This window comes from Melospiza melodia, chromosome 2, assembly GCF_035770615.1.
Source record: "Melospiza melodia melodia isolate bMelMel2 chromosome 2, bMelMel2.pri, whole genome shotgun sequence".
In the NCBI taxonomy this organism is placed as follows: domain Eukaryota; kingdom Metazoa; phylum Chordata; class Aves; order Passeriformes; family Passerellidae; genus Melospiza; species Melospiza melodia.
In genome coordinates this window covers 69,121,926-69,140,819 of record NC_086195.1, presented here as the reverse complement: position 1 = coordinate 69,140,819, position 18,894 = coordinate 69,121,926, and the positions used below count along the sequence as shown (strand labels likewise).

General features: G+C 39.7%; 1 protein-coding gene across 10 annotated transcripts in view; it reads right to left on the bottom strand.

Moving 5' to 3' along the window:
* The window catches only part of SYTL2 (synaptotagmin like 2), a 53,517-nt gene that overhangs the window by 25,854 nt on the left and 8,769 nt on the right, over positions 1 to 18,894 (bottom strand). For 9 of the 10 annotated variants that reach the window (XM_063148756.1, XM_063148755.1, XM_063148763.1 and 6 more), the window contains 3 exons: positions 13,902 to 14,323; positions 3,370 to 3,518; positions 1,020 to 1,155 (listed from right to left, as the gene is read on the bottom strand). In XM_063148756.1, the coding sequence (XP_063004826.1) occupies positions 1,020 to 1,155; positions 3,370 to 3,518; positions 13,902 to 14,002 (386 nt within the window). In that variant the 5' untranslated portion in view covers positions 14,003 to 14,323. Of the gene's footprint in view, positions 1 to 1,019; positions 1,156 to 3,369; positions 3,519 to 13,901; positions 14,324 to 16,296; positions 16,409 to 18,894 lie in introns of those variants that run through there. The other variant, XM_063148758.1, reaches the window with a different exon arrangement.

Here is an 18,894-nt window from a genome sequence, read left to right as displayed (position 1 = left end):
TATTTTAAAGAGAAGACATATCTGTTTCAGAAATCAACTCAGCATATTTCAAAACAAAATAAAGCTGTTTGGGATGTTTATGGGCTTAAGATAAGTAGTTTCTGAACTAAAAAGGATTTAATATTAAATCACTTTATCATCCAGCCTACTGTACAATTGTAGTAATTCAGGCATACCAAAGATGACTGTCTCATTTTACTCTGAAAGGAAGCTTCTCCATTCCAGAAAGACATTTACTTTTCTTGGTAGAATCTGACTAATTTTCTGCAGCTAAAGATTCTAGTTCTTTCCATCTGAAATATATTTGGTCTTCTAAAAAAGTCTCAGAGGTCTTCAACTGCGTGCCAAATAATTTGGAAAATTTTAAATGGCAATTTCTTAGTTTCCAATTCTTCATGTGATATGAAGTGCTCAAAACATGTGGATGTGGCACTTGGGAGTGTGGTTTAGTGGTGGCCTTGGCAGTGCTGGGTTAATGGATGGACTTGATAATTCTATAGGTTTTTCTAACCTCAATAATGCTGTAATCCAAGTTTAAAATTCAGGCTGAATTGATAGAATGATTTCAGTAAACAACTGAATGAAGACATGCAGAAGTTGTGATCCCCATATTACTGACTGCAGGGGACTGATCATGGCCAGCCATTCCAACTAGAAAATCCAGGTCTCACTTCAAGGAACCAAAATAAATCGTGACACAAGAACATGTGTGTGACCATTCTATGCTTGATTGTCAACTTTTTCTGAGAAAGGCAAGCTGAAGATTGTTAATTGTTCTATATTCAAATGCAGAACAGTACATGACTATGTGTCTGTGACAAGCACAGTTTTCTTGTACAATTCTAAAGGAACATTTGGTGACCTTTGAAATAAGAGATAAGTACAATATTTTGGGTGGAACTTAGAGCTCCCAAGTTTCACTAGTCTATATATATATATATAGATATATATATATATATATGTCTATATATATATACATTCTAAGCATACATTCTAAGCATGATAAACAGACAGCTTACCCCCAGCTAGTTTTCTGTTGTTCTTCTTCTTGATGTTCCTCAATGCCATGTAAATCTGGTGGCTGGAAGACTTCTTTATTAACATTGTTCACCCAGCTGATCTTTGCTTTGCTCGTTTTGTTCTGAGCCACTTCAGCTAAAACATGATGCAAGAATATTGTTGTTTCCCACATGCTCATACAGGTTTTCTTAAGAAAGATGTACAAGTATTTGCATTTATGCCTACAGCTATTTCTAAAGCCCACTATACTTGAATTGTTTTCAGAAGCAGATCTGGTGCCTTCTAAAGAACACCTTTTTAATGCTACTAAAAATGTCAAATACTGTTCTGAGTACTTCATTTTACTATACCAGCTATATCTGGTTTAAACCTTAAATCTTTAAACCAGATATATCTGGTTTAAACCTTAAACCTTTAAACCTCCATCTCCTCGTAAATGGAGGAGTTTTCTACAAGAACCCGGGTATATACTAATCCTGCAGTTCTTGCAGTTAGACAAATACTGAAAGTTCATACTCAGTGTCCCAAGGAAGGAAAAAATGATTAAACCAGAGGAAACTGAAAATATGTTGAAATCAATTCAATTTTTCCCTTCTTAAACAGTAAACCGGAAGTTGGTCATAACTCGCTTGGGCCAATCCTTTATGAACAGAATTGCCACAAGACGTTAAAAAGGTAATACGAAAAACCCAAACAAACAAAAAGCCTCACCTCACTCAGCAATGCAAATACATTTGCATTTCTTTTTAGGGTGGGACAAAATCCTACTCCAATAATCCCTTTCAGAGCAAAAACATTCCATTATTTCCTCTAATGCTTTTTCCACTTCACCAACAGTTCAGAAGTGAAGAATTTCTCAGTGTGCAAAAATAAGCAAGATTTTTATTCACTTATTTCATTTATTCACTTATTCATTTATTCATTTCATTTATTCACTTATTCATTTATTTTTATTCACTTATTTCATTCATTTATTTTTGCTATCTATAACTGCAAGGACAAATATCTTGCCATCTCATGAGTCATTGAAACCAAGCAATTGTACACAGTTCTGAGTGTGCCAACATGTCACTTTGTTTAAGTAACAAGATTGGGATTAATTATCTTTCCTTTAAGATGGCATAACTTTTAGTACTTTCCTTTAAGATACAAGTTACTGTGAAATTTAGCTAGAATTTTACAGCTGATTTTCATAACCTTCAAGTACAAAACCAGCCAAAATGACAAACACACCACGCTAACCATCTAGGGGGTTTTTTTTCTGCATTCTTTTCTTTTTCAGGCCTTTTCTTTTTAACTTAAAAACTCAAAGCAGTAACCTCAAACTGACTAAACTGACATTATTCAAAATCATCTCTGTAAATATAGAAATTAAGAAGGTGCAATACTACAGGGTTAGACAGAGGAAAACAAGGCTAACTTGTAGTTACAAAACCCATAAAAAGCAACAACCTGTAGTCCATTCACAGCATGGAACTACACTTGCTTCACTAGCACATAGCAAAATCCCTTGACAGAACTAAAAAAACGAAATAGCACAAATATCAGTACAATTTGGTAAGAATAATGTAAGTCTTGCCCTTCTAAATCAAGAGGACTTAGCAGAACTTGAGGAGGTTAAAAGGGGATGTAGGTCAGTTTTGCTAAGAAAAAAAATCACTTTCTATACAAAGAATGATAAAATAGACCAGGACACTTTAGATTTAAAGTCAGATGTTGAGAGATTTATAATGGGGGTCTATAAAATCCTGGATATCATATAATATGTTTTTGCAAATACAGATTGACTGCTCACTCCCTCCTTCCAAGGGGTAAAATTAATGGTGACCAGGACACCCACCATGGCATGGGGATTATGGGTGCACTTAAAGTTCACCAGGACACAGGATGCCAGTCACAGCTGCCAGAGCTTTCAGCACATGTATTTCAGTTAGTTATAACCACTATCTCTAGCTTGTGATGCCTGCCATTAAGCCTCAAAGGTCTCAAACCAAGCACCAAAATCTTGGAAATTCATGTTAAAGAGCAATTTCCTCAATCTTGGATTCTTTGCATGTTCCTAAATAACTCATAGGGCCTCAGAAATGGAAATGAGAATGAGTCTAGGAGTGCAGAGAGCTTTTAATCCTACACATAAACACAAGCCAGTCCCTTCTGTTAGCAGTCACTGCTCTTGAATATACAGCATTGTGGGAGAGGAAAGCTTCCACTGTAAATTACATGGGAAGTCTCTTTTTTGCATCACTTTCCATTGTAGAGAGACCAGTATTCTTGTATTTCACAGACAACACTGTCTGAGGTTAGCAAAGTAAGAGACAGCCTTTCCAAAACAAATTTCCAAGTGCTCACCGATGGTGGCAGGTTTCCTGCGCATGGAGGCTCTGATAATATCTGCTCCATGGATCTTATCCCTGTGCCTCCTCGACTTGGCCTCATAAAACCACTGCCCGCTCATATTCTTCAGCTGAACACGGTCTTTGACTCTTTCTGGTAAATGCCTGAGGAAGAGGAAAATGAATAAATGAGATATAAACATACTTCACATACTTACCTATGTGAACAGGAAAAAAGAGTCAGATTGTTTTGGTTGCTTGGTTTTTGTTCCAGGGAGCAGGGCTGTGTTTTGGTTGTTGATTTTTTTTTTTTTACACAGTCTCCACATCCTATTTCCATCTTCTCACCCATTATGCTCCTTATCTATCTGAAGGATGATAATGAGCTGGAAAGGGAAGAGCCTCAGCCTTATTACTTCAACCTATGCTCTGAGGGTAACTCTTAAAAAAAAAAAAAAACAAACAAAAAAAACAAACAGCTTTGCTATGATAAACACTCAAGCACTGGAAAAGTCCCCACTTACTGCAGATTTTGACTTTCTGCCTTCAAAGGCCAGTTTTCCAAGATTAAAATTGAGATAGGCTAGTAGAACAGCATAAATGTCTCTAGCAAAATTAAGAGCATGGCTATTTTGAGGCCCAGAAGATGCCTCTTCAGAGGTTTTTTTGGCACTTATTGTACCCACACACAATCCAAATCCGCATTAGAAGCCTGGTGCCATTTTTTCCATAAATTACACAAAAATCCTTATATGAATACACTGAGTTACAAAGAAAAACATCATCACATGCAAGAAACAACAAAATAAGTTTGTGCTATTTGTTTTATTAAACTATATATATATATATCCATCATGTGAACTACAGTCATTTAAAAAACTGGGAGACAAATTATTAATAATTTGTTTTCAGGCTACAGGGTTTTCCTGCTTTTATGAGGCATGCTTTAACAGAATAAGTGGTTGCTATGGGCAATTTGAGAGGGTGGTTTTTTTTTTTTTCCTTGTTAGGCATGTAACATATTAGGCATATGCTTACACATGGCCTGGAGACTAACCTGCAGATCAGGGAAGTTACCAAACAGATTTAGAGAGCACTTAAACAATAAAAAGTCAAGTCATGCTTCATCTTCCTTCTCCATTTATGTCCTTTCCTTCAGCAGAATAAGCTAACAACATAGCCCAAGGGAGAAATCAAATCAGGTCCATTTACTGAGACTGGAAGGCTAAGCACAGACCACAATGCCATGGAATGGTGCTGTCTTTCACAGGCCTGATGGATAATCATGTATGGTTTGGGTTGGGAGGGACCTTTAAAGATCATCTAGCCTAACCCCTAGGAAGTTCAGAGTATGACATTCCTCATGGGTTTAGGGGACAAATCTTCTGGTACAATCAATTATTTCTGATGACAGCCCTTTAAGTATAGTTTGCAGATTTGATTGTCACACACTGATAGTTATTCACAGCAGAGAAAGGACACTGGGCTAGTCCCAACCCTCAAACTAAGATAGACCATTCTCATCTGTCAAACTTCTCTTTCATCTTTGTATGGTCAGATATGAAAAGCCTTATTTGAATACTTAAAGCTTCATTTTGAAAGAACTGTCAAAAATTGGTCCCTACTACTAGGGGTGCCTCAAATCTACTACATACAGTTTAGGCTGCCAGATGTTGAGGTCCCCACTGGCATTTTTAACTCCAAGATTCAACAGTCCATAGTATTACTATGTCATTTAAAATTTCTCCCTCTCTCTGTGCTTCTCCCAGGGCCAAACCAAATACCCTTCCTAAGCAAGTGTTCTAAGTTGAAGCAGGAACACAGCAGTAGCTTCTCTTTGTCCTCCAGCAAATATATTACTCAGTTTATAAATGCAGCCAGCAGGAAGAATGGAAATGTAGAACACACAAATTTTTTACACAGGTGGCTGCTTCTCCCTTTCACCTTCTTTCACACGTGTTATTTGTGTTCTCAGAAGTGATGCCCCTCAGGGCAAGGGACTGGCTTTTCAGCTGTTTGTACAGCCTGCAGGGCACCAAGTGCTCTGGGACAGTGCGACAACATATGCCAAGGGAGGCTCTCTAGCGGGAGGGTGCTGAGTCACAGGACAAGTATTCAGTGTGCTCACCCCAGACACTGCTCACCCCTCTCCCCGTGGTATTCAGCCACTGAAACTGTGGGGTGTGGCTGGAAACCTTTACAAGTCAGCTCAGAGGAGAGGAAGCTCAGCTGGGCTGTGGAAGGGGACAGGATCACAGGACCCCAGACTCTCAGATCTGTGACCAGTTAACCAGATAGAGACAGAGGCACAGATTTGTCACAGCTCTAGACTCAATAAATTTCACCTGGCCAGTGCAGCTCTCATTTTGTCCGTAAGTGAAAACACCCTGCTCCCACCTCTGCTTGCTGCCTATGAGAGTTATTGTACCTTAACTCCACCAGCTCAACAGGCCTTCAAGACTTTGGGAATTAATTAATTATGCTTGCTAACAAAGGTATAAAAGTGCTCTCAATTTTCACAGCACTTCCTTTACAAATGACCTGCCTGATAGGGTTTGTATGGTGAGAAATGACAGATGCTGACAGCAGCTGACTTAAACAGACTTTTAGTATCTCACCTCAAAGTAAGCTTGTCTTACTTGCCTTTTCAAGAGAGGCGTTTAGCCTGTCAGTCCCATTGTTTCTGAGGAACTAAGAGCAACATAAGTATTAAAGCTATTTCCAGGCATTCTCCAGCCACAAATAAAGAAATAGAATTCCATTATCAGAAAGACAATTAGTTCGAGGTTCTTGACAACAAAAAAGTTTTTAAGCCTCCTGTGGTCACCAATACATCACAGACTTGTAATGCCTGCAACTGTTTTCACAACAAACGAGAATTTTTTAAATGCTCCTTGAATTCTCAAGATTTTCTAGGAGGAGGTCTCAACAGTCACATCAAACTGCTTGCACTATGTGGGCTTGATTGACTGCTAGGAATTACACAAGATTGTGGTTTACCTTGAAAGCAACTGTGGAGAATCAGGCTGCAGCCATGGTTTTCCACAGCTACGTCAGCCTCCCAGCAAACCACAACAGGCCTAGAAGCCAACAACTGATTCTACGCCAGCTCCACAGTTAACAAAGAGGCTAACCAAGTTGCCTTCAAATTTTTCTCTTGGTGATCAAAGAACTAGTAGACATCCAGATTAAGAATCAGATTGCTGGCTCAGCTGCCAAATCGCAATTAGGAGAAAATGCAGCAAGACCTCTATGCATGGTGCAAGTATGTATTCTGGAGTCCCTCTGTGCTCTGCTAAAATGCCAGTTAGTTTATGCTGCAGTTTTTCAAGGGGAAACAGCTTAAAGTTATAGTGAAGCTAGTGCCCATTTCTCCAACAGGAACTTTGCACTCAAAAAAGTAAAGGTACATAGTTAAATGGAAATTTAAAAGAGGATTTTGGACTGAATAAGACTTTGTTACCATTATTTAATAAGATGTTTCCACTATGCTAAGGTGAAACATGTTTTATGGCAAGATGGAAAACTTGTCATCTCCCCTAGGGCAGTAAGTACATGGAGATTGCACTGAACAGGAATACAAACCAACTGTCCATCACTCAGCAGGCAAACAGAAAATCTATGCATGGATTAAATTGGTTTGTTCCTCTTCACCTCTGGAACATCTGATAATGGGCCAGATCATGTAGCACCACTGTAAGGCAGGAAATCTGCTCTGATATAATCAGTCTCTGACAACCTTCTTATCACCAAATCCAGAATGGTTTATCCTGTAGGCTTTGTAGGCTACTGTAATAGGTCATTGCATAAGCAAAGAGGTAACAACTCATCCTTGTTTTTGAAAAAAAAGAGTATCTAGCAATACATACCTGTATCTAAAATTTTTCATCTACACTTCCTCAGTGTCTCAATTCCCTCCCCTGCACCTGCCTTATTCACAGTCTACATTACAAGTCACCATGGAATTTGCAAGATGTGACTACTGACACCTTAATACCTCATTTGATTACCTTATGCCCCAACTGACAGCTTAAACTGAGCTTTCAGGCAGGAGAATCTGTGTGGTGCCAGCATATTCTGGGACTTCTCGTGATGAATGAAGGAGGATTGAGATCAAGGTCTGTGTTTACCTCAAAGATAGATTCACTATTGTCCTACACACCCTAATCCAAACATTTGGAAAAAGCACCTTAGAGTCCAATACCAAAGTAAACCCTTTAAAAATCATTATATTACCACACCTTATCAACAAATTAACTTCTGAAACCTCCCTTCTGCAAATGGGATAACAAAATACCAAATAAGTGGAGAAGTTGAAAGAGAAATTTGATTAATTTTATCTCAATTCTATTTGCTGCAAACATAACAACAAATCACAAACCAACAAAAAGACAAAGGATTTAGGTTCTGGGTCACATTCTGAACACAGACAAGACAAACTTTTTGTAGTATCACTCATGCAAGAAGAAAAGTAAAATTATATTAGCCCAGGTATTTTAAGAGCCAGACTTGTTGATAAGGTTCTTTTTTCTTCTTTGAGAGTAGGAAACAACTACAAAAAGTTTGCAGGACAAAGCAGTAATTATTTAAACATTCCACCTTGTATGAGCATGCCTCTTTAGTCTGCAAATATCTATAGAAGGTATAGGAAGAAAGTCTGTTCTGACATTTGCTAGAGAGCTACACCCAAAATATTTGTAGTGGGCAGTCCCAAATTGCAAGTAAGCTATCTTTTGCATGGTAGCTGCATATGACATTACAAAACCCTAAAAATCAAGAAAACCCATCGGTAACTGTTAACTTGGTTTAAACAGGAGAGTAATATAATTTGAAAATGGTTTAGGGCTATACTAGAAAGAACAAAGCAGACCTGTGGGGTTATGCAACCTTTCCCCATCCTTGCCATCACAATTCCTCATAAGCAACACCTCTAATTCTTGTCTTCGGTGTCTCTCTAGACAGCCAGACTTCTGACAGTTAGAAGCAGCTGGATACATGAAAAAAGCAAGCCAATTCTGTTTGTAGTAATGCATGTTCTTCCATTTTATGCTTCTTCAGAAGTCTGTGTGTGTTGAGTCTACTAGCAATACCCTGATGAATAAATCAGGTATCATCTTGCTTTTGGGTCCTTGGAGAACTGACCAGGCTGTAGTCAGCTCAAGTCTTGATGACAAAGACTTGACATTGTCTCTCAAGTCAGAGGGGAGATAGATCCAAGCCTGGAGCATCAGAATGAATGAATGAGTTACATGCTTAGAAGGAGTGAGAAGTCAACTGATTTTGGATTGAAGGAAGAGAAAACATGAAGCTCTGCTGCCCACTGAAATATGGTCTCCATCAGAATCTGGAACCAAAACTATGATTCCAATGTTTGTGCTAACAAGTGGCTGTGAAATACGCTGACCACATCAACCCTGCTGTACATTTCTCTCCTTGCAGATGGCCACTCAGGGGGCATCAGACTGGCACATTTTCCCCCTGTTTAATTTAAAATATATGCATATTCTGCACTACAGATAGAGGCCTTAATGTCTATGTGCCTTCCTGCTATGTCACCTGCACTTAGCACTTAGACTTACTCTCCTATTAGTAGTTACACTGTCAAGTTTGAAGTAAACTACCTTTTACAAGCAATGAATTATATAGATCATGTAATTAGATACCCCCTAGGCAGACACAAAGTAAGCACAAATGCTTTGTTGAAGCATTTCTTAGCATATAGAAGCTTCACTTTATTCCATTCAGGAAATCAGAATCAAGACTCTTGAGTCCTGCTACAGGAGGCAGGAGTCTTCAAGGTCTGCCAGTATTAGCAGCTTCTATTATCTTCCAATTGTTTTATTTCCAGAACAGCCTTACAGTGTTTAGTTTCTCTGCTTATTTTAAAGGATTTGCATTGAGGTTGTCCAATGGCCTCCCCTCCCTCTTCTGATGCAACCCAAGTAAACCTGACAGGGGAAAACTAAACCAAACTGATCAACTCAATCCTCACAATGAAGGCACAGCTGTCCTGTGACAAATACACCCTTGGTATGAGAGCCTGCCTGGACAGCAGCACAGGACAATCTGAACAAGGGCTGGAAAGGTTGTTAGGAAATACGTAACTGGCAGGTTCAGCTCACACGGTGTCCCCAGCTCTTCACAGGCTTTAAAAGTAGGCATATAAAGCATAAAACCAGCCCCACCAAATGACACATACAAGCAAATATAAGTGAGCAGAAGAGCCTGTATCATAGCTTGCCTCACACTATCAGCAAGGACATCTTTCCTGCTGTGCAAAAGAAAAGGTTACATTTAGGATTTCAGGTGAATTACAAATCAAGACTGATCCAATCTGAAGACAAAGGCTTCAGTTTGGCACTTAATAATACAACACAGTGTCAGGTACGAACATGTGATAAGCCTTCCCAAGAAAGTTTTTGAACTGTAGGGGAAACCTTGCTTACAGAGGGAGTTCTCAATATACAGGTTAAAAATGTTATTAGTGTCCACTTTTTCCCTTCAGTACATTCTTACCATACAGAATAGGTCCCATCTCCCCTGCTTCACTAGCACTCCCAAACAATCATCATCCACAATTTATCTGCTGCTGGTAGGCAAAGTAGTAATCAATACTGGGAAGAAATGGTACCAGCTCTTTTCTCAGTGTAGTCTAATGCTGTATCTTTTACCAAGACAGATAAGCAAGGTCTCTCTTCCTTAAGCCCATTTATCTCACCTGATCAAAATGAAAACAGTCCTGGTTTTCTTACTGGCATTTTACAAGATGGGCTGGGACCATTCTCCCCACCGTCATTCTCATGTCAGTTGGCTTTGTTAAAAAGGATAAATAATGACACAAACATTCTGCTAGAGAATAAAATTGATCTACTTCCTGAATAGTCACTGTACTTGGAAAATCATGTGGTGCTAAGCAGTGTCCATGATGGAGAATTCATACAGAAGACATGAGCTTATCCTTTCTGCCACAACAGGTGCACTAAGAACCTCCTTGCCTCTGCTAAGCACACTCTCAAAACAGTTTCATGCAACAAAAAAAAATAATTTATGACAATTTTAACTACATATTCTGATGTAGTTATTTTCACATTACAGTAGTAAGTCTGGTTTCCCCAATGCCAATATTAACCTTGCCATGATATCTTCAATATATCCCACCTCACAAGAGACAGTCAACAATATAAGAAAATCTGCCTTTAAAAGTAACTGGAGAGGATATCTGTTAGAACTAGACAGGGCCAAAATAACATTTACAATAGGCTTTCAACTGCCACACACTCCCAGCAGAATCAGACGCCTGAAGCTTTCTCTTTTTGCAATACCACACCAATCAATGTATCAAAGGGGTTTGGCACTCAGCAGTCCCCACCCACCACACAAACAACTCCATATCACAATTTCCCCTATCATTAACCTCCTTCAGTTTACATAAGGAGCAAACAATCCCAAACACAGCCCAGAAGAGCACTGCTAGGAGGTTCTGCTGGGAAGGGCTGATCAGCACATAGGGAACCCTGTCTCAAAGGCGACCACAACAGCTTTCTGCCTTAGACACGCTGGTGCCAGGGGCCAGCTACTCAAACCACATAAGAGTCACCCAGCCACACTCTACAACTTCACAGACAAATATATTCCTGTTCACGTTACTGTCTCCAGAAAGGGCTCAGAGTTAAGTTAATTCTGAACTATGCATCTGTAAAAGGAGTTAGGGGTTACATTGAAGCTACTGCCAGGACATTCAGTTATGTACATAGCCCACTCCTTTTGTTCAACGCTGGAGTAGGGTATATCAGGAATGATGACAAAAAAACCCCAAAATAATTAAGTTAGTAATATGCTGAAAAAACAGATTCTAGTCTTGAAAAGCTGTCACCTGATTCTTATTTTATGCCTTTGCCCCATCCACAGCAACACTGCTATTGAGCAAACTGCTGCAGCTCCTAGAGCAAGGAAGCAAAGAGAGACATCTTCTTGCACCAGGAATAAAAAAGCATACAATGTCTTTTGCTTTCCATGCATCACACCCTCTTGTCACCTGAGATTTCTTCATCACCCTTTTGCCAAAGAGATCATCAGTATCCTCTTTCCTTTGAGACAAACCTCAGCAGAGGTGAAGGAGGAAGCAGACGCTGTTCCCAAAGCAGTGCTGCACCCAAAACTAATCATGCTGATCCTGACCAACACATAAGGAGCCGAAAGATGGGGAAACACCTGTTACAACCTTCAACAAACCAAGATTTAAATCAGACTACCTTAAGGAGGCTGCATGGGCCAGCCTACTTAGATTTTTAGTTTTATTAGGTTAGCAATATTAGGAACTGTTAGCAGGGAAGAGACTCTATCAGGTGGTTTGTAAAATTCCACTAGGAAGTGGCTCAAAGAGGATTTTGTCACGTAACCAATTTGACCATGCTCCAAGAACATGGCACAGATTATTAGAACACCCTTCAAACCTCAGAATTCCTTCTGAAGAGGAAAAAACATCACATTGAAAGACTCCCATTATATACACATATAAATAACACATTGTCTAATGTTTGTATGATGACAGTTGATCTCAGGTCCTGGAATCTTCCAGCTGTGCAAGGCTATAGAATCCAAACTAAAGTACTGCACCTCCTTGGCTGGAGATACAATTCAAGCAGTGTTTTAATATATAAGACATGAAAAGCAAGCTCCATGTGCCACAATTAAGCAGAAAAATCCATTTCATATGTAGGCTTCCAGCTTCTCAAGTTATAATATTTAGAAACTAGAAGAGACTTTTTATTGTAGCAGCAAACATGCTGCTGCAAAACATGATTACAGGCTGCTACAACCTGCAGTCTCTTGCATTTTCCACCACACCCTCTTGAACTAGAATTATAAATGGCAAAAGTAAAGCTACAGGGACAAAAATACTTTCTGAAAGTCTTTTCAGACCACTACTGAGAGTGGCTTTTTTGAATTTCTGTTCTAAGAAGGGTTCTTTTCTCTAGATGCTGTTTTCAAACTCATCTACAATTACTTACCCTGAATGCTTTCAGACCTGGCACTGATGTAACATTCCAAGACTAAATACAGTAGTTTTCTACCTTCAGTAAATAAAATGCCTATTCTGTTAAAGAAAAGTCAGTTTACTGCTTTTTGAAGCAGAAGACAAAACTGTGTGGTGAAAATATTTACTTAGGCTGCATTAAGATGGGGGCACGAACTTGGAACAGTGCCTGTAATGATTTTACCTTCACCAAAGCAAATGCTTTGAGAGGAAAAGTCTTTTTAACAAGGAGAAGCAACTGGTCTGCACTTTATTGCTCTTAAAAGAAGCAAGTAGAATAACTCAACAAAATGCTGATTGCATGCTGATCAAAGAACCTCAGGGCTGCACAAGCACACAAGAGGCAGGCTGCCTTTTCCTTTGCAGGATATAGGGTATGCCTACAACAAGGACATTTATTTAAGAAAAAAAATCCTTCTCAGTAGCAAAGAAGCATCAGAGATGCATCATGCATCATGGTTGGAATAACTTCAAAATATTTAAATTGGAAATACATTACTTCATGAGGAACATCACAACGAGAAGGAATCTCAGAGAAGATTACCAAATCAGTGAGAGAAAATCCTGCCTTCACTGAGGCCTATAAAAATTTCTTTCTGTTATAGCACTTGGGAGTTCTCAGCACCTCAGGCTCCATTTTTCCTTATTTGTCCACATATTATTTTCTGTACCTTGTAATGGATAATTTCCTTTCCAAAAAAATTAAACAATGCCTCACCAAAATCCTCACTCTTGAGCAAGCAAATACCAGCAACTATTTGGAGATATAGATGTCTATGAAGCAACTATCTGCTACTTATACCTGTGTAGATAGACAGCTTTCTCAGAGCCATCTGGGAAACACTACTTTCCATGCAGGCATTTCTAGTCATAGCAGTTACCCTAATAGTAGCTCCAGTAAAACCTCCCAGCACATGAAACATTCCAGAATAACAACACACTGCTCCATCTGTAGCACCACAAAGAAATTAAAGAGCAATTTTCTGCTTTATCCATGGATTGCAAGGACTTTTTCATGGCAGTGGGGCATAGTGTTGGTACTTCTGAACTCCAGCTCCAAATATTTTAGGTACAACTTCAGCATTCAGACATATTTTCTGACTGCAATCATGTTTTGGTTTGTTGGGGATGCTTGCAATCCTTTTGAGCCAAGTCCCTCACTCACTATGCATTTGTCCAGTCTGCAGTGGTTTTGGCCCTTGCAAACTGAATCCTCTTCTGAGGAAACCCAGGCAGATGTGTATCCAGGCAGATGTGTACAGGGTGCTCTTGGCCCCTTAGGGAATTGCAAAGGTCCAGAACAGTTTTGGCCACTAATGAATCATTTGTGTGGCAGAGGTATTTCATCCAGAGACTATGGTAAATCCGGTCCAGAGTAGAATATATCTCCAAACCACATATACTGAGGCATATGGGGCCCTTAGCAACAACTGTTTTAACCTACTCCTGAGTAACAGAGCACAGGAACTGTGTGGGTCTTCCCAGGACAAGCAGGGTGCTGGATCCCTTACCTGACTCTCTCTTCTTCAGCTCTTTTAAGCTCTGCATCCCGTTGCAGCACCTTCATTATTGCCTCTTGTTCCTCCTCTGTTAGGAAGCTTAGGTCAATCATCTTGTTTTGTGTGTAGGGCTGGTAAGGAGTCTGGGAAGATCTTGGATTCTGCTGAGGACAGTCTGGCAGCCTGCTTTAAAGTTCTAGAAAACTTTTTCAGCAGGCACTGACAAACCCGGACTGGGTTACAGTCAGTGGTTTAAAGAGTCACAAATGTTGCTTTCTTGCATGTTTCCCTAGATGAGAGACTTCTGGGAGAGTGTTGTATTCCTGCTTGTCATCACAATAATGTCTTCTCAGTTTGTCCACCCAGCTCTGCTTCCTGGAGTAACAGTTCATTGACCCAGCATATCCAGAGTTTTAGAACAAACAAAACGTTCCCTAAAAAAGAGACAAGGAAGAACAAGTTGCAATATCAGGGATCAGGGAAGTAGATTATGTATTCATTTTTAATTAAAAGAAACAAGTTTTTCAGTGTGATTAAATGACTTTATGAAGTTAAAATGGTCACTTCAAGTCAAACCTGTTTTACAGGCCTCTTGAACAAGGTGGCCATGAAAATATATTCCTCCCGAATATGACACTCACACCCTAAAACATAGAAATGAGTGTCATACAATTGGTGCACTTTTATTATACAATATTTTAAACCATTCTTACAGTTAGCAGAACAATTTGAAGCAAAGGGGAGATAACCACCCCCCCCAAAATAAGTAAAGAGCACTTATCACAACGATTTAAAGGGAGGGAAAAAAAGGCCAAATCACTGTTCTACAGGCCATATGGAATAAATGTGAAATACTTTATACATTTCTATATCGAGTATGTGTAATTACAAGTCATGTGGTAACATGAACCTCACTGCTTTATACAAGCCAAACTGCATTTACAAGTAGTAATTTGAAATACTGTTTTGTCTGTGTTCCATAGGCCATGGTTTCAGAGGACTATTCACTTAGAGATAATTCCAACTGTAAAAGACAAAAACCTCTTCTTTAAAAAAACCCTTAAAGGGATAGAGAGAGTGGCATGGGGAGGAGTTAGTTGTGTCTGTGGTTAGGTTATCTTAGTGCCTCAGGATTCCAGGGACACTGGAATGTCAAAGCCTGAGAAAAAATAAATAGCTCCAATTTAATGCTCAGAAGCATGCCTAGTGCCAAACCTGGTAAGAGACAGAAGAGAAGCAGATGTTTTCACTGGACATATCTCTGTACCAGGCAGCTCCATCACAGCCCTTCAGGGTTGTGGGTGTCCTGCTTTGCTCCATCACTGACACTGTGATGTGGCTGACAGGATGCTGAACTCATACTGATCTCCCCAGCACTACAATCCAGCAATGAGTCACTGCGTTTGCTCCCCTGGCCACAAGAGCGCCACCAGGCCAGTAAAACAAGATAGTGACACTGGCAGGACTCAAAGGGAAACTTCATTCTGAAAAGAACAGCATTTCTTTTAGATTTGGTAGGGAGCTGTAGCCACATTACTGATTATCCCCCCAAAAACTCCAGTGCCCAACCACATTCTGCATGTTTTGTTTGGCTGCTATATTTCTCTCTATGATACTCATTGTGATTTTGTTGCATGAGGTCGATACAACGGCATCTCAAACAACCCATCACCTGTAACTTCATTTGTATTTAGAAAATTATGGGTTTAAAATTAGGCAAAAGTGAAAAGTGCTTCCTGTAGGACTACCAACAAACAGAAAAATCCTAAATTTGTTGAGTATCTACATCAGTACTCCTTCAGCTTAGGAACAGGTATGGATATTGGTTTCAGCTATCATGTGGAAACTTCCTACACCATCTGACACAGCAAGCAGCATCCACAGTGCTAATCCAAAGCCCTGGGTGCTGGTTGAATGGCAAGTGCCCAGCCAACAGGCACAGAAGCTCAAGTTACAACTACAGAACCTGGACAGCTGTGAACAGGAATAATCAAAGATTTTGCTTTGTTTCTTGCCCAAGATCAGTCCAGTCTGCAAGAAACCTTTTGCAGGGAATAATATCTTAGCACATCTTTGGTCTTTTACTTTTTTTAAAGTAAAAGGGAAGATGTGTTATATTGCCTTATTATATGAATTTTAAACTAAAGGAAATAGTTGGACAGCATTTACAAAACCACCTGCAGACTTCACTGATGTCTCTCAGCACTCAAACCAATAAAATAAGTGGAAACAGAGCTTCAGTCCTCCCCAGCTGAACAGCAGTTTGCAAGGGCACATCCACACAGGCTGTGAGAGCTCACAGCAAGCAGCACTGCCACTGAACCTCCCAGATACCATCACACTGTACAGCAGTTTCTTCAGCACCCCCACTTTGTTTTCAGAGGCGAGATAACAAGATACCACCCACCCTGGCAGGCTCTTCACCCATGATTCCACAGTTCTTCATAAACAAGAAAAACTCTTTCTGTGTGTGTGGTGTGTGGCCAATCTCATGAGATTGTCGGATACCAGTAACTGCAGGCTGGCTCTCTGCAAAAGATTATCAGCACTGATTCCAAACACGGATGGTAAAAACTGCTAGCTTAGAGTATAGAACCTGTTATAAAACTTAAAGTTATTTTAAAAATAAGAAGTGAAAAAAAGCCCAAAAATCAATGTCTTCTCCCTGTTAAATTCACACTCCAACACCACCTCAGCCTCAATTATTTTGATTTCTTTTGACATTTTTTCCTCTTAAAAACCCCTATACATGTCAGGAAGAGCTGAGAGGTTTGAACAGTTTGTTTGGTGCCACTGCACCTTCAATGGCAAGCATTTCTTGTCAGGAAAGTTTTCAGACTTAAGTTTCAAGTAAGATTGCAAGATCCTTATCAAACTGATTGACTCATGAAAATTGATACCACATTGACTGACTTCCAAAGCAGGGGTCTCATGTGCTATATACTAACATTTGTGAGTCATGGCATATTTGGCATGATTTTTTTTAAACATTAAATTCAGGTAAAACCACACCAAAAAAAAAATCCTCTCTTTAATGAAAGACTCCCAGTAATAAACAGGAATCTGAAATTATGTTTTATCCAACTCATGAAAGCTTCTATGTTTTGGCAAGAAAAGAAACAGAAAGGCAACTCAAAATATAGTTTTGCCCACACACACTCTTAAGCTGCTTTTGGTTTCCAACTGGTTTAGGCCAGGCACTCATCCAAGAATTTTATCTTGTAAAATTTCTCAGAACCTCTCAGACAGCTGTACACCTCATTTGCTTTAAGTCAGAATTCACATTTTTCTAAAACAGGAACCACAAAAGAAAGACAACTTTGTCTACAAACTCATTAACCCTACAGAAGGTTCTGCTTACCCCCAGACACATCTTTCCCCCAAATACAAAAGGGGGACATTAATTTGAATGCTGTATTACGAACACTATGGGATATTACATTAAGTGGTACTACAGTAATAGTTTAGGTTCCCAAGTTTTTACTCAGTGTATACCTGTGGGATGCTAATGAGGGAGGCAAGGAAAAGGCTGGAGTACTTTGCCATGGCTGACATTGAGTTTACCAAAAGAGTCAGAGCACAAACAACAAAACCCCAGAGTCAGCTGCTCCATTCAAACCAACAAGATCTCCTTTTGCATGCAGAAACCTCATAATGTCCTAAATTTACATTGCAAAACTACTTTTCAAGTGCTCCTAGTAGAGTAGACCTAAGCTGCTAAAGCTTTGATCCAGAGAATTTGTCTTGCAGCCAATGCCTTCTAACAAGAGGAAGAAGGTGACAGCCAATCCTACTTCTGGCTGCTTCACCCACTCTCTGTGCCAGCTCCTTCAGCTGAACAACTGCCCTGCAGGCCTGGCTGATCAGCAACTGCTATCTGCACATCTTCATCCACTCACATGTAACCCACTGGCTCTGAAAAATAAGAGGGTTTGGATTTATGTGCTTGAAAGGTACAACTTTTTCTAACTGTGTTTCTCCACTGCTAGAACATACCAGCACTAGCAACTAGGATGAGTTGGAAGTCCACACATAAGGCAACAGGAAGCTGAGGAAAACAGAGAAATGCAATTGTGCACTACAACAATTTGCATGCACAGAGGAACTCATTCTCAAAAGTAACCAAGTTTGGCCTACACCCATGCTCAGGAAATAACAGACCTTTACTTAGAAGCAGGGAAGCCAAGAAGAATACTAAGAGTGATAAAAGCCTTGGAGAGCTGGCCCCTGTGGCCCTGGGAAGTGACATTAGGCAGTAACAGTACCTCTGACTGCAAGCCCCACAAGCTACAGCTTTGCAGCAACAACAAACAAATGAATAAACTTAATTCTCCAGGGATATTTAAGCAGTGCAGTCACAGGTAACTCAGCACCAGCCTAGCTAGGCTTAGAGATAATTTTTCTGTAAATACATGAGGCAAATCTCATGAAGGCAGAACAGCTAATTAAGCTAAACACCACTGTTGGCACAAGCACAATTGGTCATGAACATATTTGCTCAGAAAATCAGAGGATTATGGATTTCATTTTGAGAAGTGGAGAAAGAAAAGCTATTAACTTTGAAGAGGAACTTAAGTCACAATTCACAGGAGTTTTAAAAGCTGTTGCCTGCAATGATCAGGACAAGAATTTAAGCACAAGAAGGCCTGTTGTCATTTTTATTCCTGAAGGGGCAGAAAGGAAAAGATCACCCAGTAAGATATGCATATCTGCAGCCCATCCAGCTGCTCTTACAAGAGGTGCTATCAGAATATTTTCAAAATTATAATAGCAGAGTATACATAGCATATCATATGTCCAACAGTCCCAGAGATTAATTTAGAAAAGAGTGTTTTCTTACATGTATGCTTAGTCAGTGGGAGGTAGAGAGGTTCTTATCTAGCTAGTTGTGAAGAATGTTGGTAGAACAAGGACTTTTGCAGAAGTGAGGGACATCTATTTTAAGAGCAGTTTCAGTGTTGCCTTATTCATACAGCAATGCTTCATTTTATTGCAATAATAAGCC